Source organism: Ursus maritimus, unplaced genomic scaffold, assembly GCF_017311325.1.
Source record: "Ursus maritimus isolate PB19 unplaced genomic scaffold, ASM1731132v1 scaffold_3, whole genome shotgun sequence".
Lineage (NCBI taxonomy): Eukaryota > Metazoa > Chordata > Mammalia > Carnivora > Ursidae > Ursus > Ursus maritimus.
Genome location: NW_024425563.1, coordinates 83,147,245 through 83,167,137, shown reverse-complemented (window position 1 = coordinate 83,167,137; position 19,893 = coordinate 83,147,245). Strand labels below are relative to the sequence as shown.

The window sequence follows — 19,893 nt, the reverse complement described above, 5'->3', positions numbered from 1 at the left end:
GAGCTGACAGTCAATGTAGTTTAAGTGTGTAATTTAATTCCCATAGTGATTCCATAAGGAATAGGAATTTTAAGATATTTTTATCTTTGTCACATTTCATCTGACATTCTTCACTGGACATTCATACATTTACACACTACTATTTTAGGATTTTACAAATTGAGTTTTTAAGTAAACTGTATATTAAAAGGAAAAAGTAAAGGTAAATATTTAATGTTCTATTTAAGTATTTCCCCTTAGCTTCTCTATCCGTTTCTTAGTTATCACACTTCATTAATAGCTGTATGTGGAGAATACACATTAAAAAAACTACTAAATCTCTTTTTAAAATCTTTCTACAAGTCTTGCTATTGTTGGACTGTTTTCACTTGTCCTTTAGACATCCAGGCAGCCCTGCAAGAGTAATTTTTCAAGATTTTTTTTGGCTGTCAAGAAACTTTAAACAGACTGATAATTTATTAAACAATACATAGGTTCCATGTTGCCCATAAAGTTTTTTGGGTTTTGGTGTTTTTGGATTTTTTTTTTTTAACTCTGACAGTAAGGTGGAAATTTAAAAATCTTTCCAGTATGGAAAAAGACTTTGGGACATGCTTGGAATGCACTTAAACATTTGTGATTTTGACACGGCTAATATCTATTTACAAAGATTAAAAAGGTTTATAATAGGATTATAAGAATACAAACCACATTCCACTTTGCAAAGTAGATTAACACCCCTAAATTCAATCAGTAAAATCGTACACCACAGAAGAGTCTGGGGGGGAGAGAAAAGAAAGTTCCATGTTAGGATATCCTTATACTTGGCACTTCTGAAATGAAAAACATGAAGGTTGATTCTGGCCAGGAATCCAGGGTGTTGTCAGGAAAACTCTGCTATCTGAACATGTGATCAGTGGCAAGTGGGAGTCAGAAGAGACTTGAAAGTCAGGGACAGAGAAGAATTGATCTTTGCTCTGTCTCCTGAGATGATCTTCTTTACTCATTCTAAGATCTTCACTGAGCATCGAGCACATGTCGGACTCAGGGCTGGGAATCAGCAGAAAATGTCATGAAGACCCTACCCCCAAGCAGCACATCTGTCCCTTCCTCTGTGTGGTTAATTGTCCTTAATTTCCCTTTCTTTTTTTTGATTCTTTTACAGACATAATGAGGACCTAGTTTGTGTATGTGCGTGTGCCTGTGTTTATTTTTCTTTATATATTTAATGAAATTTAATTTCCTCTGTATTTTTCATTGATTCTTCAGCTAAACTGTTATAGTAAGTTGGTTAAATACTAAAAATAATAATCTGAAGGGGCTCTTGGGTGCTCAGTCGGTTAAGCCTCTGCCTCTTGATCTCAGCTCAGGTCTTGATCTCCGGGTTATGAGTTCAAGCCCCATGTTGGAGCCTACTTAAAAAAAAAATCGAAATTCAGACGGCTGTTTTTTTAATTGTCACTGTGAACAGATGTTGCTTTTTAAAATAAGGATTAGGAAGAAATACTTAATCGTATTATTTTTTCCTTTGAGAAATTTCTTGAGAGAAAAAGTAAGTTGACTTTTGACAGCTTGTGGCTCTCAGTAGAGAACATGCATTTTGTGAAACAGTACCTTCAGTAACCCAAAAATTATTTGAATGTACATTTGCCCTTGAACATGGGGATTAGGGGTGCCAAACCCCCTGCACAGTTGAAAGTCCACATATAACTTTAGACTCCCCCCGCACCCCACCCCGGAACTTACTACTAAAAGCCTACTCTTGGCCGTACTAATAACATAATAGTAGATAAACACATGTTTTTCATGTTATACTTATTATACACTGTATTCTTACAATAAAGTAAGCTAAAGAAAAAGAATGTTATTAAGAAAATCATAAGGAAGAAGAAAACACATTTATAGTACTGTACTGTGTTTATTGAAAAAAAACCACATATAAGTGGACCCATGCAGTTCAAACTGGTGTTGTTCCATCTGTGCTGTAGGATGTGACAGGATTTCTTTCCATTTTAAGACTGAATAATATTCCATTGTATGTATATACCACATTTTGTTTATCCATTCATCTGTCTATGGACCTTTGGGTGATTTCCACCTGTTGGCTATTATTTGCTATGAACAGGGTGTACAAATAGCTCTTTAAGATCCTCCTTTTCAGTTCTTTTGAGTGTATACCCACACGTAGAATTGCCAGATCGTGAATTTGTATATTCTGAAATGTCATTGTTATTGCTAAAGTGCTCTCTATCGAGGTTGTAATAATTTATGTTCCCAGAACAATAATAAATGTGACTTTACTCATACTAGCCCTATGCATGATCTAACCATTTGACCTTTGCCACTCTGATGGAAGGAAAATATTATCTCATCATAGTTTTTATTTACACTTTCCGTAAAATGCATGGAGTGGAGCTTCTTTTCATATGTTTAAGACCGTTTTAAAAATATAGTGTATTAATAGAAGATGTCATGTATAGGAAGGCAAACAGATCAGGAGACGGTTGCCATTGGAATGACAGTTTATTAATCACAGTTCCTAAGAAAAGGGGGCATGTGGTACAATGATGGGAACATGGGGAAGCACTGGAAGCAGTCAGGAGGCAGAGGGAGAAGGAGGAACTGGGCAAGAGCCTCGATTGTGATTTTCTTGGGAAGGAATGGGTGAAGCATGGTAGGCGGGCTTGGGATTGGTTAGTAGGAATAAGTTCAGTGAGCTCTGGGGCATAGGGGCTGTCCCTAGTGATCTGGTACTTGGCTCTGGAGTGATTAGGGTAAGTGTATAGCGCCCGAATGTGAGAGCCTAATAAGGAGAGTGTTGAGAGTGTGGACTCTGGATTGGTTGGTTTGCATTTGAGGGGTGTACCTCCAGGAGGAGGACTCCTTTCAAAGTGGGGGAGGGGGAGAGTGAGGGAGGCTGGAGGCCAAGGCAAGGTGACTCAGGTGTATGATCAAGTTGTCTAGAATAAGCTGTATCCGGCCCGCATAGGCACACAGAGCAGACATGAAAGCACCAACTCTACGGAAGCTAGAACCATGGTTAATACAAAGACCCACTTGTAACTTCTTTTTTTGTGAATTCTGTTCACATATTTTTTTCCATTTTTCTATTGTGTAGTTTTTTTCTTATAGACTCACAGAAAGTCTTTATACATTTAGAAAGTAGGCCTTTGTGTATAACACACATTGCAAAATCTCTCAGTTTGTTGGATTTCTTTTGCGTTTGCTTAAGGTGGTTTTTCTTGATGTGGAAATTTGTTTTTTATTGTGCTTTTCTTTTATAGCTTCAGATTCTGTGTCATACTTTAAGAAGACCTTTGTCACTCTGAGATCTTAAATGTGTTTCCTGTATACATCGATAGTTTGATAGTTTGAGTCAACGTAGTGTAACCTTTGTTACATCCGGCATTTATGTTGATGTAAGGGCAAACAGAAAGGAGGTGCCAGCAGCAAGCTTAGAACCTTATGCCAAGTCCAATAACTTCTGAGCAAAAGTTCTTTATGTTATTCCCAGCCCCCCCCCCCCCCGCCGATTCCCAAAAGAGGCAAACAGGCACACCGGGGTGCATCCAAGATATGAAATAAAGGGGTACAAGAATTATCTGACATCAAACCTCAGATTAAAAAGATAGAGGCTTTGCTGTCTGAAAAGACGCCATCTAAGAAAGGACAGGCTCAAAATACCTTAAATCTCAGTGGCTTGGAAAGAAAATCTCTGATGGGCTGGGGTGGGGGAATGGTGCCGGTAAAATGGGTCTTAGTTCTAGCTCCGCATGTACTAGCCACACAACCTCGAGCAAGTCCTTCTGGTTCTCTGAGTCTCATTTTACACCAAGAGTGCACTTCTCAGCTTATTATCCGTCAGGGGTACCTCAGTGTCTACCGTGGTGGTTTTCACCCTGTTTTAAAACTGCTTCTATCACTTTTTTCCAGTGGGAATCTTACACAGAAGCATAGTAGGTAAAACAGATTTGGATGTGGTGGTTGCAAAGGTGAAGGATGCAGAGGGGTGCGCTCTGGTGCGTTCCCCTTCACGTCTCCTGTCACTCCCAGCACCACGGGGGGAACCCCATGCTCTGTACAGATAGTTTGTGAACTGAATAAAACTGAGCTCTCTCCCACCTTAAAATCCATCCCAGCACAGCCGAAAGGAAACACTGATCTGCCTCCAGAAAGCCTTGGAAAGCAATTTTGATTATCCTGAAGGTTCCTTCAGGGACAGAGGAGGGAGTTCCATAGCACATCATGCAACAAAACTTCCTAAAATTCCTTGTCACAGCAAATGCCTCTCCCACACACTTCTTACCCCCTCTTTAAAAACTCCCCCAGAAACTGTTTCCCACCCCCAAGTTGGTTTTTTTCCCTCCGTATCTCTACCCATCTTCTCCTTGACATCATTGACCATTTCATTATTTTGTAAAATGGTCTTCAGAGTTCCTCCCAATTTTCCTTCCCACCCAGTATCCCACCATCACCTCACAGACCCAGACACAGAACGGAGCAATCAGTAGGTGGCAGGGGAGATAGTAGATACTTAGATTCGAATTTTTCCTTCCCTTAGATTTTCTTGCGTCAGATGTCACCTCTTTGACTTTACAGGCAAATCCCTTTACAGTCTCCTCCATTCCTCTCCCTTCTTTTTGCTACTGAGCCCGGCCACAGAACTCATGCTTCGGCCAAATTAGACACATTATTGTTTTCTGAACTCGCTCCTGATTTTCCCACCCACTGAGGCCCTTGCTCCTCCTATATCCAGCCCACAAGTGCTCTCCTTCACATTTCTGCGCTTCGATATTCTGCTCATCTTTCAAGGGGAGCTCAGAGCCCACCTTTGAACGTCCCACTTCCCGATAGAGTGAGATCACTGTTGCTGCTGTCCATTCCCTGCGTAGTGCTTGTACCTTATGCCACTTATAGTTTTTGTCCTGTATTTTTAAATTAAACTATAGTAGCTTTGGGAACGTTGAAAGCAGGAAGCCTATGCTATTCGTCTTGATATTCCCTGCAAACTCTTCGTTAGCGTACCATCATGTGCATAACCACGCCATTTTCAAGAGTGCCTGTGCTTAGTAATTAGTAAAGCCTTCCACCAAAACAAAACAAACAAACAAAAAAACCACACTACTGAATCACCACTTTACAAAGCAAACTTAAAGAGGAGAAATTTCTTCTGAGTTTCTGGATGCATTTAACCACATCGAGTCTACCTAAAACTCAGAGATTTAAACGTCTAAAGTTAGAAACATCATACCAAGTTAGAATCATCATACATCTATTCTGGTTTTATTTTTGCGGCTGAGCCCCCCCAAGGAATATGCAATAGGGAGGCAATGATTTTCAAATACTTTTTTGGGAAACAAAACCTCTTCTTTAAGTGAAACGTAAGGCGGATCCCCAAGATATAAAATGAAAGCACACCTATTCTAGGCGAACAGTGTTTCATGCATCACACATTCTCGTGGTTTCTTCCTACCTGGCTTCCTTTGGCATTCACGAAATACGTCTGCAGAACCTTAGGGACACAGTGAGAAGCTCTACTCTAGTAGTTCAGCAGGTGAAACCCCAGCTCTGTATTCATCATACAAGCGTCAGTCTTCCTGTCCATCACGCATAGCTACTCATGGTATCAGAGCCTCCCTTGGTTTGTAATCGTTGACTTGATCGGATAAAGACAACATTTTTACCTGAATATAAGACAGAAATAAAAAGTCGCCGTCACTAATACCATTCATTTGTAAGTGATATTTACACTTTTTTAAGAATTATTTTATATAATAAATGAAACTAAGAACTTTGGCATTTACATGAGAAATCTTTTGGCTTCCAAAGAACTTACAAAGTGCTTTGGACTTAAGCAGAATGTTTTTATCAGTGAATTCTGCCATGTAACCATGGAAGTAAAATAGTGTTTGGAGAGCATAGAATACTTGTTTGGCCTTTTCCGTCAGAGTTGTTATAAATTCTGACTTAGCTGCAAAAAGAAAATAATTTTTAACTACTAGGTTAAGTAGGGACATTAACACACTTGAAAATGTATTAATTTTTAAAATATCTCCTGTCAGCAGAATATTATGTAATTGTTTTAGAAAATACAAAAAAAAAATGCCTCACCTTAAATTGAGATTCAACTGGAATCATTTTCCACTTTAAAAATACACACAGAAAGCCAGAGCAGGGGTGATACTGATACTTTTTTTTTTTTTTTAAGATTTTATTTATTTATTTGAGAGAGAGTGTGTGTGTGTGTGCAAAAACAGGGGGAGCAGCAGGCAGAGGCAGAGGGAGAAACAAACTTCCCGCTGAGCAGGGAGCCCGATGCGGGCCGATTCCAGGACCCCGGGATCATGACCTGAGCCATATGCAGATGCCTAACCGACTGAGCCACCCAGGCGCCCCTGAGATTTCCTTCTGTGTGTACTGTACCTCGGAATCACCATAGGTAATTTGTCATGGAAAATTAGCCCATTTCACGAGAAATATACGAAGAAAGCCGGGAAAGCTGAGAATGGGTAATGGTCCACATATGATAAATAGTTCTCAGGGAACAGAGGTTTGTTTGTTTGTTTGTTTTTCAGGGAAGACTTTAGTGAATGTAAAACATTACCTCCCTTTTGCAGCATTAATCACAGCAGACAGAACATTGGAAATGCCCCAAGGAAAGTGTCCAGCACGTGACTGGCACTCAGCAAGTGACAGCTGCTTATAATTATTAGTATTCAGAAGCAAGAATCTCGAAACAAAAATTAAAACAGGTTCCTTAGTTAACTAAAAAAATGTGATATGATCATTACTGATTGGGAAATAAATGTAAACAAGTAGTTTTGTGGACCCTTCTTTGATAAACTTTCATAACATAATCACAAGCTATTTGCTTCTTGCAGAAGATGAGAAAACCAATTTCCAGAGACAGAAACTGAACAAGTTTTCAGATTCTGAATGGTCCCAAATAAGGTGAACCCTTCGTACGAGGCCTTGTAATCGAAAAACAATTTGTCTTAAATAGTATCATCCTTAATTACTTAGGAAAGCCTCGAATGCTAGAGATTAGACTCAGATTTTGAGAGTTTATATAGTTATTATTTGGAAAAAATCACATCCAAAATATTTTGATAAGCATATAGCATCATGGTATACACATAGTAGGCAAATGATACATATTTCTATTAAAATAATAAATATAAGTGTAATATCAGTTATATTAAGGGGCTAAGACAAAAAGCCTGTTTATTTATAAATATGATTTTTGGGGGGGAATTTCAAAAGAAGAATTTATATCCTCAGAGGTATCGTGTAGGTTTCCTTCTGAAAATCACTAATAAAATAATACAGATCTTTTTGAGGTTCTTTGTGATGTCTAGGACGATGCTGATCATGCTGATCATGAATTAGCTAGATCATGGCTTTAATTTTGGTTTGCCCCTGGGACTTCAGGTGAGCAAAAGTGCAGAGACAGAATTACATATGGACATGGTGACAGTAGGCTGCTGACCTGACAGAGAAGTTGTCAAGGAGTAGAAGGAGCAGAGTGGAAGGAGCCATGCTAGGGGGTTGTGGAGGAGAAGAGAGGCAGTAAAGAAGGGACATTTCAAGGAATAACAGCAGCATTAATAGCATAGAATTTGTTAGAGGGGATTTAAAGAAAACTACCTGAAGTTCTTTTACGGCAGTCTATTTTAAAGAGCATCGTTCAAAATAAGCTAGCTGTTGGCCCATGGTGATTTTGTTGTATTGACTTTTGACTGTAGGAGCTGCATTATTTATTTTATTTGAATGGGCAGGTTTCCTTGTGTATTATAGCGTGTGTTACAATAGCATACATAAGCCCGCATGTGTATCATACACGTACGTCTGTGTATTTATGTGTGTGTACACACCACGGGGGGACCTACCCATATACAGAGGACCACACTCATTTCCAGCTAGACCCAACATTAAGTGAAAATTGCCAGTCAGATTCATTTATAGCTATTTAGTGTATTTTCTAGCTATTTTCACTTTGAAAGCTATTACAAATACAAGATTTCGGTTATTGCTAACTGGGATAACTTTTGGAAGATGCTTTTGAAAGAAATGAGTTTTAATATCATTGTCTCTAAAAATAAAGAGTAAAACCGGTCTCTGGTCAATTCAAGGTTTATTTGTAATTGAATGAATTACACCTGAATTAAAGGTTTATAATCATAGCCAACTAGTACCCTAATGATTTAAAATGATTCTACCTGATTACTCAAATTTGGGCATTACACTGTTAACAAAGAACATTTTTTTGGTTTGTGACCTAGTTCATATTCATATTTCTTTTGCTACACACGCACACACACACAGACATAAACACACCCATTTCGAGGCACCTCGAGGGCTCAGGCAGTTAGGCATCTGACCCTTGGTTTCAGCTCAGGTTGTGATCTCAGGGACGTGCGTTCAACCCCATGCTGGGCTCCACACTGGGCAGGGAGCCTGCGTAAGAGTCTCTGTCTGCCTCTCCCTCTGCCCCTTCCCGGCTCACACGAGCGCTCGCTCTCTCTAATAAATAAACAAATCTCTAAAACAACAATAACACACAGTATCCTACATGACAACACTCCGACCGCACACGGCTCCGCCTCCCGGAACACGCAGTATCTGAGGCTTCCTTAGGTCACTGCCTTCTCCCTTCACTGTGAAGTGACTGCCTAAGTCACGAGCAATGATTTCTAGAATACCATGTCTAGACTACCATCACCGCTTTTAACACATCCAGTAACTCATCAAAATAGCGATGCCGGCAGAAGCAAGGAAAAGCACCTCTCAGTCTAGAGAACTAACATAACATAATAAAAATTTAAAAAATAATAATAATCTAGAGAAAGCTGCTGCAGTGGGAATAAATCTCTGCCCTCTCCATGAGGCAGCAGCTGTGTGACCTCTGAAATGACAGTTACAGGGTGGGTGGATGGGCTTAACTGTGCTGGTTCCTCCTTATCTCCAACCCGTCTTCCCTGGAGGTCTTTGCTCCGTGGACACTTATTTACTAGGTTATCTCATCTAGGCCCATTGATGCATTACCGTCTACATTCTAGTGTTTCTGAATATAGAAATGTATTTCTCTTTTTTCTTTTTAAAGATTTTATTTATTCATTTGAGAGAGAGACAGAGAGAGCACAAGCAAGGGGGGGGAGGCAGAGGGCGAAGCAGACTCCTCGCTAAGCAGGGAGCCTGATGCAGGGCTCAATCCCAGGATCGTGGGATCACGACCTGAGCCAAAGGCAGAGGCTTAATGATGGAGCCACCCAGGCGCCTCTAGAAATGTATTTCTGAACCCTAGATGTCTTCTCTGAACATCATGCTAATATCCAAACGCCATCCATTTGGATGTATTATCCATATCTGAACTTAGAATGTTCAAAACTGCTGACCACCACACCTGACGCCACCCCCGATACACTTCCCAGACAGGCTCCCCCTGCAGCCCTTTCCACCTCAATTAACAGCAGCTCCATCCCTCACAGCTGCTCCGGCCAAAATCCTGTCCTTGTGATATCTCTGATCTTTTTGCCGTCCACCCCGATCTTTGATCAGCAAATTTTAAGGATCCACTTCACTGCAAGCGCCATGGTGCACATCTCTCTCCAGGATCATTGCAAACACTGTCAGACTAGTGTTCATGCTTCAATCATGTCTCCCAGCCGTGTAGTCTCCACTCAACAAGGGTGATCCTTTTAAAACAGGATGACATCCTGTACCCCTCTGATCAAAACCCTTGGGGCTCTTACCTACTCAGAGTAAAAGGCAGAATTCTTACCATGACTTGCAAGGTCTAGATGGTCTGGCAGCTGCCACCCCACTCCATACTTAACCGCAGCTCCCCAAGTTCTCTCTGATCTCATCTCCTAAACCCCCTCTACCCTAAACGGTTTTTCCTACACTTGCTTCCTTGCTGACCCGAAAACATGCTAAGCACCTTTGCACCTGATGCTTCCTTTGCCTGGATAGCTTCTCCCAGCCATCCACCTGGCTCATTCTCTCATATCTTTAAGTTTCTGTTCAAATGTCTCCCCAGACTGCCTATATAAAATAGTGTCCTTCCTGTCATACTCCTTATCTCCTTTGCCCTGTTGAATTTTTTATGGCATTTCTTATATATTGTTTACTTATTCATTTCCTCTGGTAAGATATAAACTCCCTGAGCATAGGGTTTTTGGTAACTGATATAGCTTGGCTTTCTAGAAGACTGTCTGACACGTTGTAGACAGTAAATATTTTTTGAATGAATTACACCTGAATCCACTCCAACATTTCTATTTCCATATGTCCTTTAGTTCCAAGGCATTTCTGGCTTCTTAATTTTAATTAGCATGAGCTGCTGTTGAAACTAGGTTTGTGTCAACTAATCAAGCAAACTATTAGAACCAAACACATCTGCTCAAGCTAGCCCATTGAATCCAGAACTTCTGGTAAATATTGCCATATCAATAGATTGAGTCACATCTGAAAGTCTGTTTTTTCTTCCTTTGTCAAGCAACCTCAAAATCTGTCTGCACATGTCTTCCCCAGCTTTCTACTGATAAAAAAAAAAAAAAAGCAAATTTGTGTAAAGGCTTCTTCTCCAATTTGACTTCATAATTGACATGAGAGCATGCCCTGGTTACAGGTCTGGAGAGGCCAAGGAGTGGGATGAAGGAGCTTAAAAGGACAATTAAGATCTCTCCCTCAGAAAAAAAAAAGCAACACTGTCTTCCAGCAAGATGAGCCTTCTCAATGTGGGGGAGGGGTCACTTCAAGGAGCAAAGGAGGCGCATTCACATCTGGGAATTCAGGGGACTGAGTTCTCCAAGGAAACCCAATTTTCCTCATTTCTATTCTCATTTCCAACTCTTCCCAATCAATAAACAAAAGAAACCTGGCACAGATATGATTCAGTAGACATTGCATTTTGGCAAGACCCAGAATGAGTTAGTTTGGATTCAGCCAACGCTGCCTGTTACCTCTGGGGAGAGGGAGGAGATTGGAACTGAAGGTGGTTTGCAAAGGGGTCTTTAGTCTAATTGTAACTTTTTAAATTAAAACATTCATGGATTTTGTATGAGTAAAATTAATTTCAAAATTACAATATGGTATAAGAAGTATGAAAAAAAACTTTTATCTTTAGGAACACAGGTAGACCAATCACTGTCTGTTCTGGTACTGCCATACCCCTCCGCATGACATGTGTCCAGAGGCATGTTCCCAGAACCCCTTGTAACAAAGGCTTGCCAGTGCATGTACCCAATCTATAGTATATCTTATCCTCTCTGGCCATATTTCCCCCTGGCTTCCACCACTTCTTGCCTGTGTTCACCTGTATTCACAACCTCCCAAATCCTCCGATTTGACAGTATCAGCTCCTTCCCCAGTTATAACTCCATCTTCTTTACACTACAGCTCTTTATCTATGGTAACATACTCATGAACAATTTTGAATAACAACACGGTCTCAAATTGGCTCTACATCCTAGCCGAAGAGATTGATTTCAAGGTAGAACCCTTGTTGAATAATGTAATGTATAATGAGGAATATACAGGATGGTGTAGGACCCAAGAAGAGAGGTACCAACTCCCTCCTAATGTTCTCAGAACAGACTGCCCCAAAGAGAGAACTATTTAGGATGATGATGATGATACACACACACACACACACACACACACACACACACACACACACACACGTTCTAGGTGTTTCATACGTATTATCTCATTTAATCCTCTCAATAACTCTGTCAGGCAGAATCTTTTTTTTTTTCCAGGCAGATTCTACTGTTATCCATTTTATAACTGAAAGAACCAAGGGACAGTGAGATTAAGTGACTTTGCTTGTGATCACACAGCTTACAAAGGGTGGAGCTGAAATTCAAATCTAACAAGACCAGCTCCTGAGTTCTTGCTCTTAATCACTAGCGGTAAGACGTAACTCAGCAGGGGCTGAGGATGGCATTCTATCTCTACCAAGGCAACAGCACACACAAAATAGCAAAAACCTCAGAAAACCTGGGGATTATTCGAGAACAACAAGGCATTCAGTATGGCAGGAGTATACGTAGTGGCAGAAAAGGACAGTGAAAGGGGAGGCAGAGATCAATTTGCCAAGGGGTTTATTTGCTAGATTTTCATCCTGTAGGAAATGAGGAGTTGCTGGAAGAGTATGATCAGAAGTGTATTTCTGAATAGTCCCCGTGACAGTGAAATGGAGGGTGGGTTGGAACAGACTGAATCTGGAGGCAGGGTAACTCTGAGCAAGCGTTTGCATTACCCAAAGGAGCGGGTGAGGGCTGAGCCAGGGCAGCAACTTTAATGATGGAAAAAGATGGAGCTGAAAGCTGCAAAAGGAAACTGAAACTTGTGTCTTTCCAACGTGTCAACAGTATTCTGGAGGGAAATAAGATAATGGTGTTCCTGTATTTGCCCCTGTCTTCCTGTTAATGAAACAGAACTCATTAAAATCTTTATATAGAGTCAAAGGTAAAGTCTAATTAGGTAAACACTACGCAACTTTTCAGACAAGAGTAAATATATAAATGTTATTTTACAAACAGTAATATTTAATGTTTCCACACTGCAGAAATAAATAGATGTGATGATTAAATCTTTTCTTTTACAGGGTTGTTAAAGACATAAACCTACTTATACATAAAAGAAAATAAGAATTCTAAACAAAAGCTTATCAGGTTGACATTACCCATCACTTTTACTTTTAAAACCTTTCCTTGAGTAGCCATTCAAAAATAAGGACCAGCAAATTTTGTTACCAGGATATCTTTCATGCTTCAGATGTTTAAGCTCTTTATTTTACTGGACAGATGTGTCATTAGTTCATTTGAAGCCTTACTAGCTTATAAGAAAAACTTGATTTTCCTTCTCAGCACTGAGTAAATTAGTTTCACTTGGAATTTCTAAGGACTAATTTTAGTCAACATTTTCAAAGAATGATAAAGCTCAGAAATAAAGTCTTAATTAAGATAACAAATATTAGCCTTTAAAATGGAACCAAGACTCTGAAATATTTGTTACTAATCAATCCACATTTACGAACATTAACATATATTAGTGAATAGTTATGTTAAGGCAAAAGACTCTCAGATATAATCTATTTCCATCAACATGTTAAAGATGATCAAAGTATAAAATATAGTTTATAAATGACACGAAATGATTTCAAAAAGGAATTTCTATGTCACAGAACTTTCTATTAGAAAAGTGCCATAAAAGTATAATTGAAAATGAAATTTGACCCTTTGAAATAAGGTGAAAAGATAAAAGGACAAGCTTTTGAGTATTTACATGGATTAATGAATTATTTGCCAAATCTCCTGAAATGATACCTCGTTTCCATTAAGTCAGTGGACACTCACTACATGAGCTATTTTCTTTAGAACTTATTTTGTGAAGAGTCCTTTTTTTTTTCATTGTGAGAAATAGAAGTTTGAGAGGATAAGATCCTGCCTCATTAGTCCGTTTTTGATCACAGAAAGTGACTTAAACCTACACATACATTAAAAATTACATATAGTAAATGAAAATACTCTTATCTGAAATAAATACATTGTATAATATCAAAATCTTTGTGCTCTTATTTAAAAGAAAAGAAAGAGAAATAAAGAATAAATCAGTTACATTTACATTTATTAAACTATTGAGTAGATATGAAGCCTTTGAAATCTACAATGATATTTTACATTTTGGTCATAATTCTATCTGCATTTCTCTTGCTTTAACATTTTAATAGTGTTCATAATAACCTAATTTTCATCATGTGTACCTGAAAACTTTTGAATGTCATGTATTTTTTAAAGAATATCTTGCTTCTTTTTGGTTAGAATTTTCTATATTATAGGGCAATTTTTGAAAAAGTTAATTTGTTACCTAAAGCAGCTATCCTCCTTAATCATTTTCGAAGGAGTAAAATTGTATCTTTATGAGTTTATTTTGAAAACTTGGTTACTGTAGTAGAAACAAATTAGAAATTAAAGATGAAATATATTTCTATGACCCACATATAGTATATTATTTCAAATTTTATTCTAGAATATCTTTAAAATGTTCGACAGAATACTACTGTTCTCTCTGAAATGACCCCTTTTTAGTGATGAAATTTTACACATTATTTTTTATAATCTTTTAAAAATGATACCTACACTCCAGAATTAGTGAATTATAAAAGTTTCAGATATTTTATTTTGGTTAAAAAGAAATAAACACCTGTATTTAAATCTTTAAAAAAATAAGTAATACACCAGTTAGGATTGAAATACATAATATTTGCACTACTATTCTATATACTTCAAAATTCTTATGTCCTATAAAACTTAGCTTTCTATGAAGTGAATCCTCTAATGAAATTATTGCTTTGGATATAAATGCTTTGGCCTTCAGAGTATTCTAGTCTATAAATAAATGCTTCATGCCCCACCCACACCTACCCTTCCTAAAGAAAGCCTACCAGTAGTCACGCACAGTAGGGAGCAATCTTAAATTAAAAACTATTGTGCATACAGAGCAAAGGAAGCTAAATTTTATATTAAAGCAGTTTTCACCATCCAATACCTAAGGGTTATTAACTGTGAATTAGTTACCTTTGAACAATGGTCTTTAAGGTTGAATTTTCTGAATGCTTTTAGGAGTGACATTATGCTACCACCTTCAAAATATTTTAAATGACAAATATTTTACATTTCACAAATAGTACCTGAACAGGTTTAATTATATATATTTCCCTTCATCTGGGAACTGTAGGGTCTTCATGAACCAAAGTAAATGCCATAAATTGAGAAAGTTTATCTCCTAATGAGGATTAGGGCATTCAGAGACAAAGAAATACCCAATAACTGAGGATGGCCTGAAAAGAGTGATCTACCTTTAAATGTGTTTAAGTCATAATAAAAATTCAGATTACTTGTGTAAAAATCCAGCCTGCTAAATAAACAATGAATTCATAATTATAGTGAGTAATACAAGTAAATAGAAAACTTCTCAATTAATAGAAATTAAGAAAATCATAAATCTAATGTGTAATTCTCAGTACTCCCACTTGCTTTGCAAGTATTCATTTGGACAACAGTATAACAGCAACAAAGAAGTCCTTTAAAATGTGTATTTTTTCAGCTTTATTTCAAATGCTGTGCAGCATAAGGACCCACTGCTTAGACATAAAGTTTTAGTCATAGAAAAGGAATATGAAACATATTCCAAAGTGCTGAAGGAATTAATTGCCCTACTAGGTAATGAATACTCAGGGGAATGAGCATTAGTGATTTATGGCTTAAAGTGCTTGGGTCTAATCATCATTTTGGCCTCTTTGAAGGAGGACTTATAGCCACCAGGCTGTGCCTCACTTATCCCAGGCCAGGTGCCCCAGAAAATCCCGTTACGGACACCTCTGTATTTTTGGTGATAATATTTGCCATTTAAGTTTGCAGAAAGACACGCATCAAACCACCAGCCTGAACTGTAATAGAGCCCACAGTTCCCAGAGGGGTATCGGTCATTGTCCCTATCTGGGGTGGTGAAGAACTTCAGATCATGGTTGTAATGTTTACTGAAATGTAAGGCATCTCCAGCTGTGCCATTATAGTTACCGATGTGCAAACGGTATCTGAGAAACTCATTGGCCACGTAAAACTGATCATACAAGGCATAGAGCTTGACACCGTTAAAGTCTTCAAGATCTATTCTTAGAATCATTTCCTTACTCTTGGTCAAAAGATGAATTTTATCGTTCCCCAGCCAAAATTCTCTTCTGAGGTTGCCAAAGCCTACTTTGTAGTCTTGCCACGTTCTGGTGAAGTTGGTGCTTCCGTCGAGACGGGCCTGCAGCACTGTCCAGCCTCCACCCGTGGTCTCCATATCACAGAACACTTCGAAGCTACTATTTTTGGGATCCGGTGTAACTCTGTAGATCTCACTGCTCCTTTTGCCTATTGTGTAGTAGTCAGAGCAATCTTTATATATTAGATGTTGAACTGAATGGGGAAGAAGAGAAAGGCATTGGACTCTGTTAATAAAAACTACGCATCTTAGAAATTCTTTATATTTACAAAAGCAGTTTGATAATTCAATCAAAGGTGTTAATGAAACCCTGCTCTGGAAAACTTACTTGAACCTGTTTAGCAAACGTTTATTAAGGCCTCAGAGTAAGAACTTGTTGCTATAAAAGCAGACAAGGCTTTCCAACATGGCTCTTGGTTGGTAATCATAGTGATAATGTTCACAACGAACAAGATCCCTGTCAATAAAGAAGTTTTAGTAATTTAGTTAATATTTAGTGAGTGCTACTTATGTACCTTTGGCATTCTGCCAAAGACTTGACATTTTCACACTTAGTCTGCACATTGACCTTATGATGTAGGTATTGCTTCCAATCTGTAGGTGAGGATATTTAGGCTCAAAGACAATCAGTGGCTTGCCTAAGTTCACAGAAGCATTGAGTGGCAGAACCAGGACCCATACTGAGTTCTGGCTGGCTGTGAAGTTTGTTTTTTAACTACTGCATTCCTTGGTCCTAAAGGTCAGATGTTTCCAACTCCCCTGAACTGCATTCCACATATACAGAAAAAGCCCAAGTTTCTTTCTATTTCCTTTCACCTCAAGGGGCCGATACCTTCCTCTGTCATAAAGTTTTAGAGGATATGTTCCAAAAGATGTGTTAAAATTCTAATGTACACAACTAATCATAAATTCACATTTGTTTTACTCACTTGACAACTAAATAAAGAAGATCAAGTAAAAAAATTTTTTTAAAAATAATATACCAGTTTTCTTATTCTGAACTTATTATCTGGAAAGTATTTAGCCAGTGTTTCATATGTTTGGTTTCTAGAAAGAAACAACAGGTGGTTGGTTATCCAGGGTAAGTGTAATAATCAGTTAACATGGTTCTGTAGAAATCGAATACAGATATTTACGCTCAAATATTTCTTATGAAGATCTGGGCCAGATAAGGTAAATTTAATATGAACTACTCAGAAAAAAATTTATCCATGTGTTTTTAGAGTATTCCTATATTTCCCCCAAACTTTTAGTACAAAACTAGATGGTAGGGTCTTGCGCATATCATTACAAGTTGCCACGCAACATCAAACTTAATGTGTGCCCAGAGATTTCACTAAGACGTGAGCCTCTGCCTTGCAGTGCAGGATACATTCAGATACAGGCTGCCAGGAATATGAGCAACAGTGGTCCTTGAAAGCCCTGCCTACCTTCAGATCCCTGGCTGATTCCCTAGGGATGGAGCACACATGAGGTGCTTGTTCCAAATGAATGTGATCTCTGTCCCAGGCACCATATCCCTTCAACCTTAGCTCATGGTAAGTGGAGGTCCTAATGCAGAAATGGCTTTCCAAAGTGTAGCAAGACCATCAGCAGCACTGTCCCAGGAACTCAGGTAGAAAGCCAGCATTTGGAGGAACCAGTGCCACAGCTAGAGGTTTGTGGGCATAGCAGTAGTAGTTAAGTAGTTAAGTCAAGTAGTAGTAGTTAAGTCTGTGGTCTCCTGGCATGCCAAAACTCTTCCCTTAAAATGCTTTTGGGTCACTGGAAGCAAAAAGTTCTGCACACATGAAGCCACATAGCTGCTTTTATTCCATCTATAAAAGCTCCTGTTTTCACTAGATATTTGGGATTATGAACTGCAGATAAGCTAAAATCTTTCAAAGATTTCTTGTGGCCACACGAGAAAGAGCAGTCAGCCAACCACAGGGAACTGATTTCCAATGAACAAAGCATCACTGGAAATACTGCCATATTGCTGTTGTTTTCAAACATCTTGGTGAAGAGATAAGTTAAATGCACTGAAACATTAGGAACTAATATCACTTGACTCTAGTTTGTATGTAGCTCTGGCATTAGCAAATAAACTCCTTGAAATCGGAAGTGCTTTCACAAGATATAGAACTAATTATGATTTTTATAATTCTTATATCGTTTCTGTGGTCACATTTGCAAAGATACTAGTTTTTCCTGTACTACCTTGATGACTAAAAGGCTTACTTTACGTCATGCATTTAACTTATTTGCTCAGGTTAATGTTTACAGATACTGTCTAGCTGTATAATATTCATGAACAACTGATAAGAAAACATTGTACGTACCTGGGCGTGACTGTATTTGTTCTTGAATGGGACACTTAGACGAACACTTGCCATCCAAACTATTGACAACCGAAGTTAGATTTGCCACTTTGCTATCAACATAATTTTCTATGTTGTTCATATTTACAAGATTGAGCTTCTCCAGGCGACCCTGAAGCAGGTCGATCTCCTCCTTTGCATTCTTCAGGTCAGAGGACAGCTTGTTCACCTCACTCTCTAACTCTCGAACTCTGTTGTCATCGGCTTCTCCCAGGGATCCTGGGCTAGGTGACAGCTGTCCATTTCTGCCCGGGTCCCGGCTGTCATCAGCCTGCAATTTGCAGTCCTGGCAAGATTTCTTCAGGCTATTTACCATTTCCTTGAGGTTCTGCACTTCCTTGAACACCTCCTCAATCCTGCCCAACTGCCTGGGGAGCTGAATCGTCAACGGAGGCAGGCTCACCTGGTAGGGGCATTCGCCTCCTTCCTCGCATTTCCCTCTGCTTTCCAGTCTCAGCGGGCAGGCATCCCGGGCCGTTTCGTCTTTGATTTCCTCCGTTTCATTGTTTGCCACAACCAACACGCCGTAAGCAGCAAGGACTGCCGAGCTCAGCCAGCAGAAGCTGGCTGGCTTCATGTCTGCAGCGGAGGCGCTCACCCCAGCAGGGACGCGTGCGGGCCGCTGCCGCCGCCGTTTTAAAGCTGCCTGCCTGAGTCAGGCGTTCTGTGTTCTCAGAGAAGGGCGGGAGCGCTTGCATCACCGGTTTCAGAAACACAGAGGAAGAGGGGACTGTCCTCTTTGCACGCAGCTTGCCAAGACCTGTTATTGATTCTCAGAATAATACGCATCAGAATTACTGTAGCTGATTGGATGCACGTATTCCTCACCTTTCACTTTTATCATTTAGTTTCTAAAGCACAAGAAAAAAAATCTTGAATTTCACAGTAATTATCCTTGAAATAAACTGTACCTAATGCCACCGGGAAAAACTAGCTTTTGAAGATAAAAATGAACGTGCTAGCTATCCAGACAGAAGAACAGAAAGTTTACAAGAATGGAAATGCTGTGGGTTTTTTTTTTTTCCTTTTTAGAATGGGGTCATCGAGGAGCCTGTATATTTTTCATGTTGGACTTTCAGGTGAAACCTTAAGCCCTTGAAATTTTTTAGAAATACGCCAAGAAGTGCAGCTTTCTGACTCATGCCATACACTTCTGTTTCATCTATTTGAAAAAGGGAAGAAAACTGGTAGAGAGAAAGGGGTGGCTTTCCATTCCTCTGGCCCTAGCACAGCGTAGTGGAAACGTCTGTATGACAAAAACACATTTAAAAGTACATCATTGCCTTCCATCAAAACTAGCAGCCTTCTCCTTCGCCTTCACCATTTTTGTGATTGTACGGTCACGTTCTGCAGTTGCCCACCAGTGAGTCTTTGAACTCTTCCGGGCTCTGCTCTGATTCTCCTCCTGTCCCCAGCATCTTTGCCTTCCCTTCCCACTGGCAACCCTGTGTCGGCGCTGCTTCCCACAGTGGGTCCCTCCACCTCCTCTCTGTGCCTCTTGCTCTGTCACTGCCTTGCCCAAACACGTGTCTGCACGCTTGCCTTTTCAAACTTTTCTTGGTTTAAACCTTTTTTTCACAGTTTTCAACCTTTTCTCCTCAGAAGCTGAGGGGCAGGAAGGGGGAAGAACTTCAAATGGAGAAACAACCTACTTTTAATTTGTTTTACATCTTGGAATCTCAGGTTTTTATTTTAAAAATGATTTTTTTGGCTTTAAAAATCATTTCAAAATAATTGATATGGATAACAATCCAAATTCTTGATTGTATTACTCAAG

At 39.2% G+C, this 19,893-nt stretch overlaps 2 protein-coding genes across 2 annotated transcripts in view; one reads left to right on the top strand and one right to left on the bottom strand.

Moving 5' to 3' along the window:
• Positions 1-19,893, top strand: part of CCDC146 (coiled-coil domain containing 146) — a 109,678-nt gene that overhangs the window by 22,693 nt on the left and 67,092 nt on the right. The gene's annotated exons all lie outside the window — the stretch shown is intronic.
• Positions 12,513-18,797, bottom strand: FGL2 (fibrinogen like 2). Its single transcript, XM_008686158.2, has 2 exons — positions 18,078-18,797; positions 12,513-15,950 (listed from the first exon to the last, which is right to left on the bottom strand). The coding sequence occupies exons 1-2, from the start codon at positions 18,691-18,693 to the stop codon at positions 15,244-15,246; spliced, it is 1,323 nt and encodes a 440-aa protein (XP_008684380.1). The 5' UTR covers positions 18,694-18,797; the 3' UTR covers positions 12,513-15,243.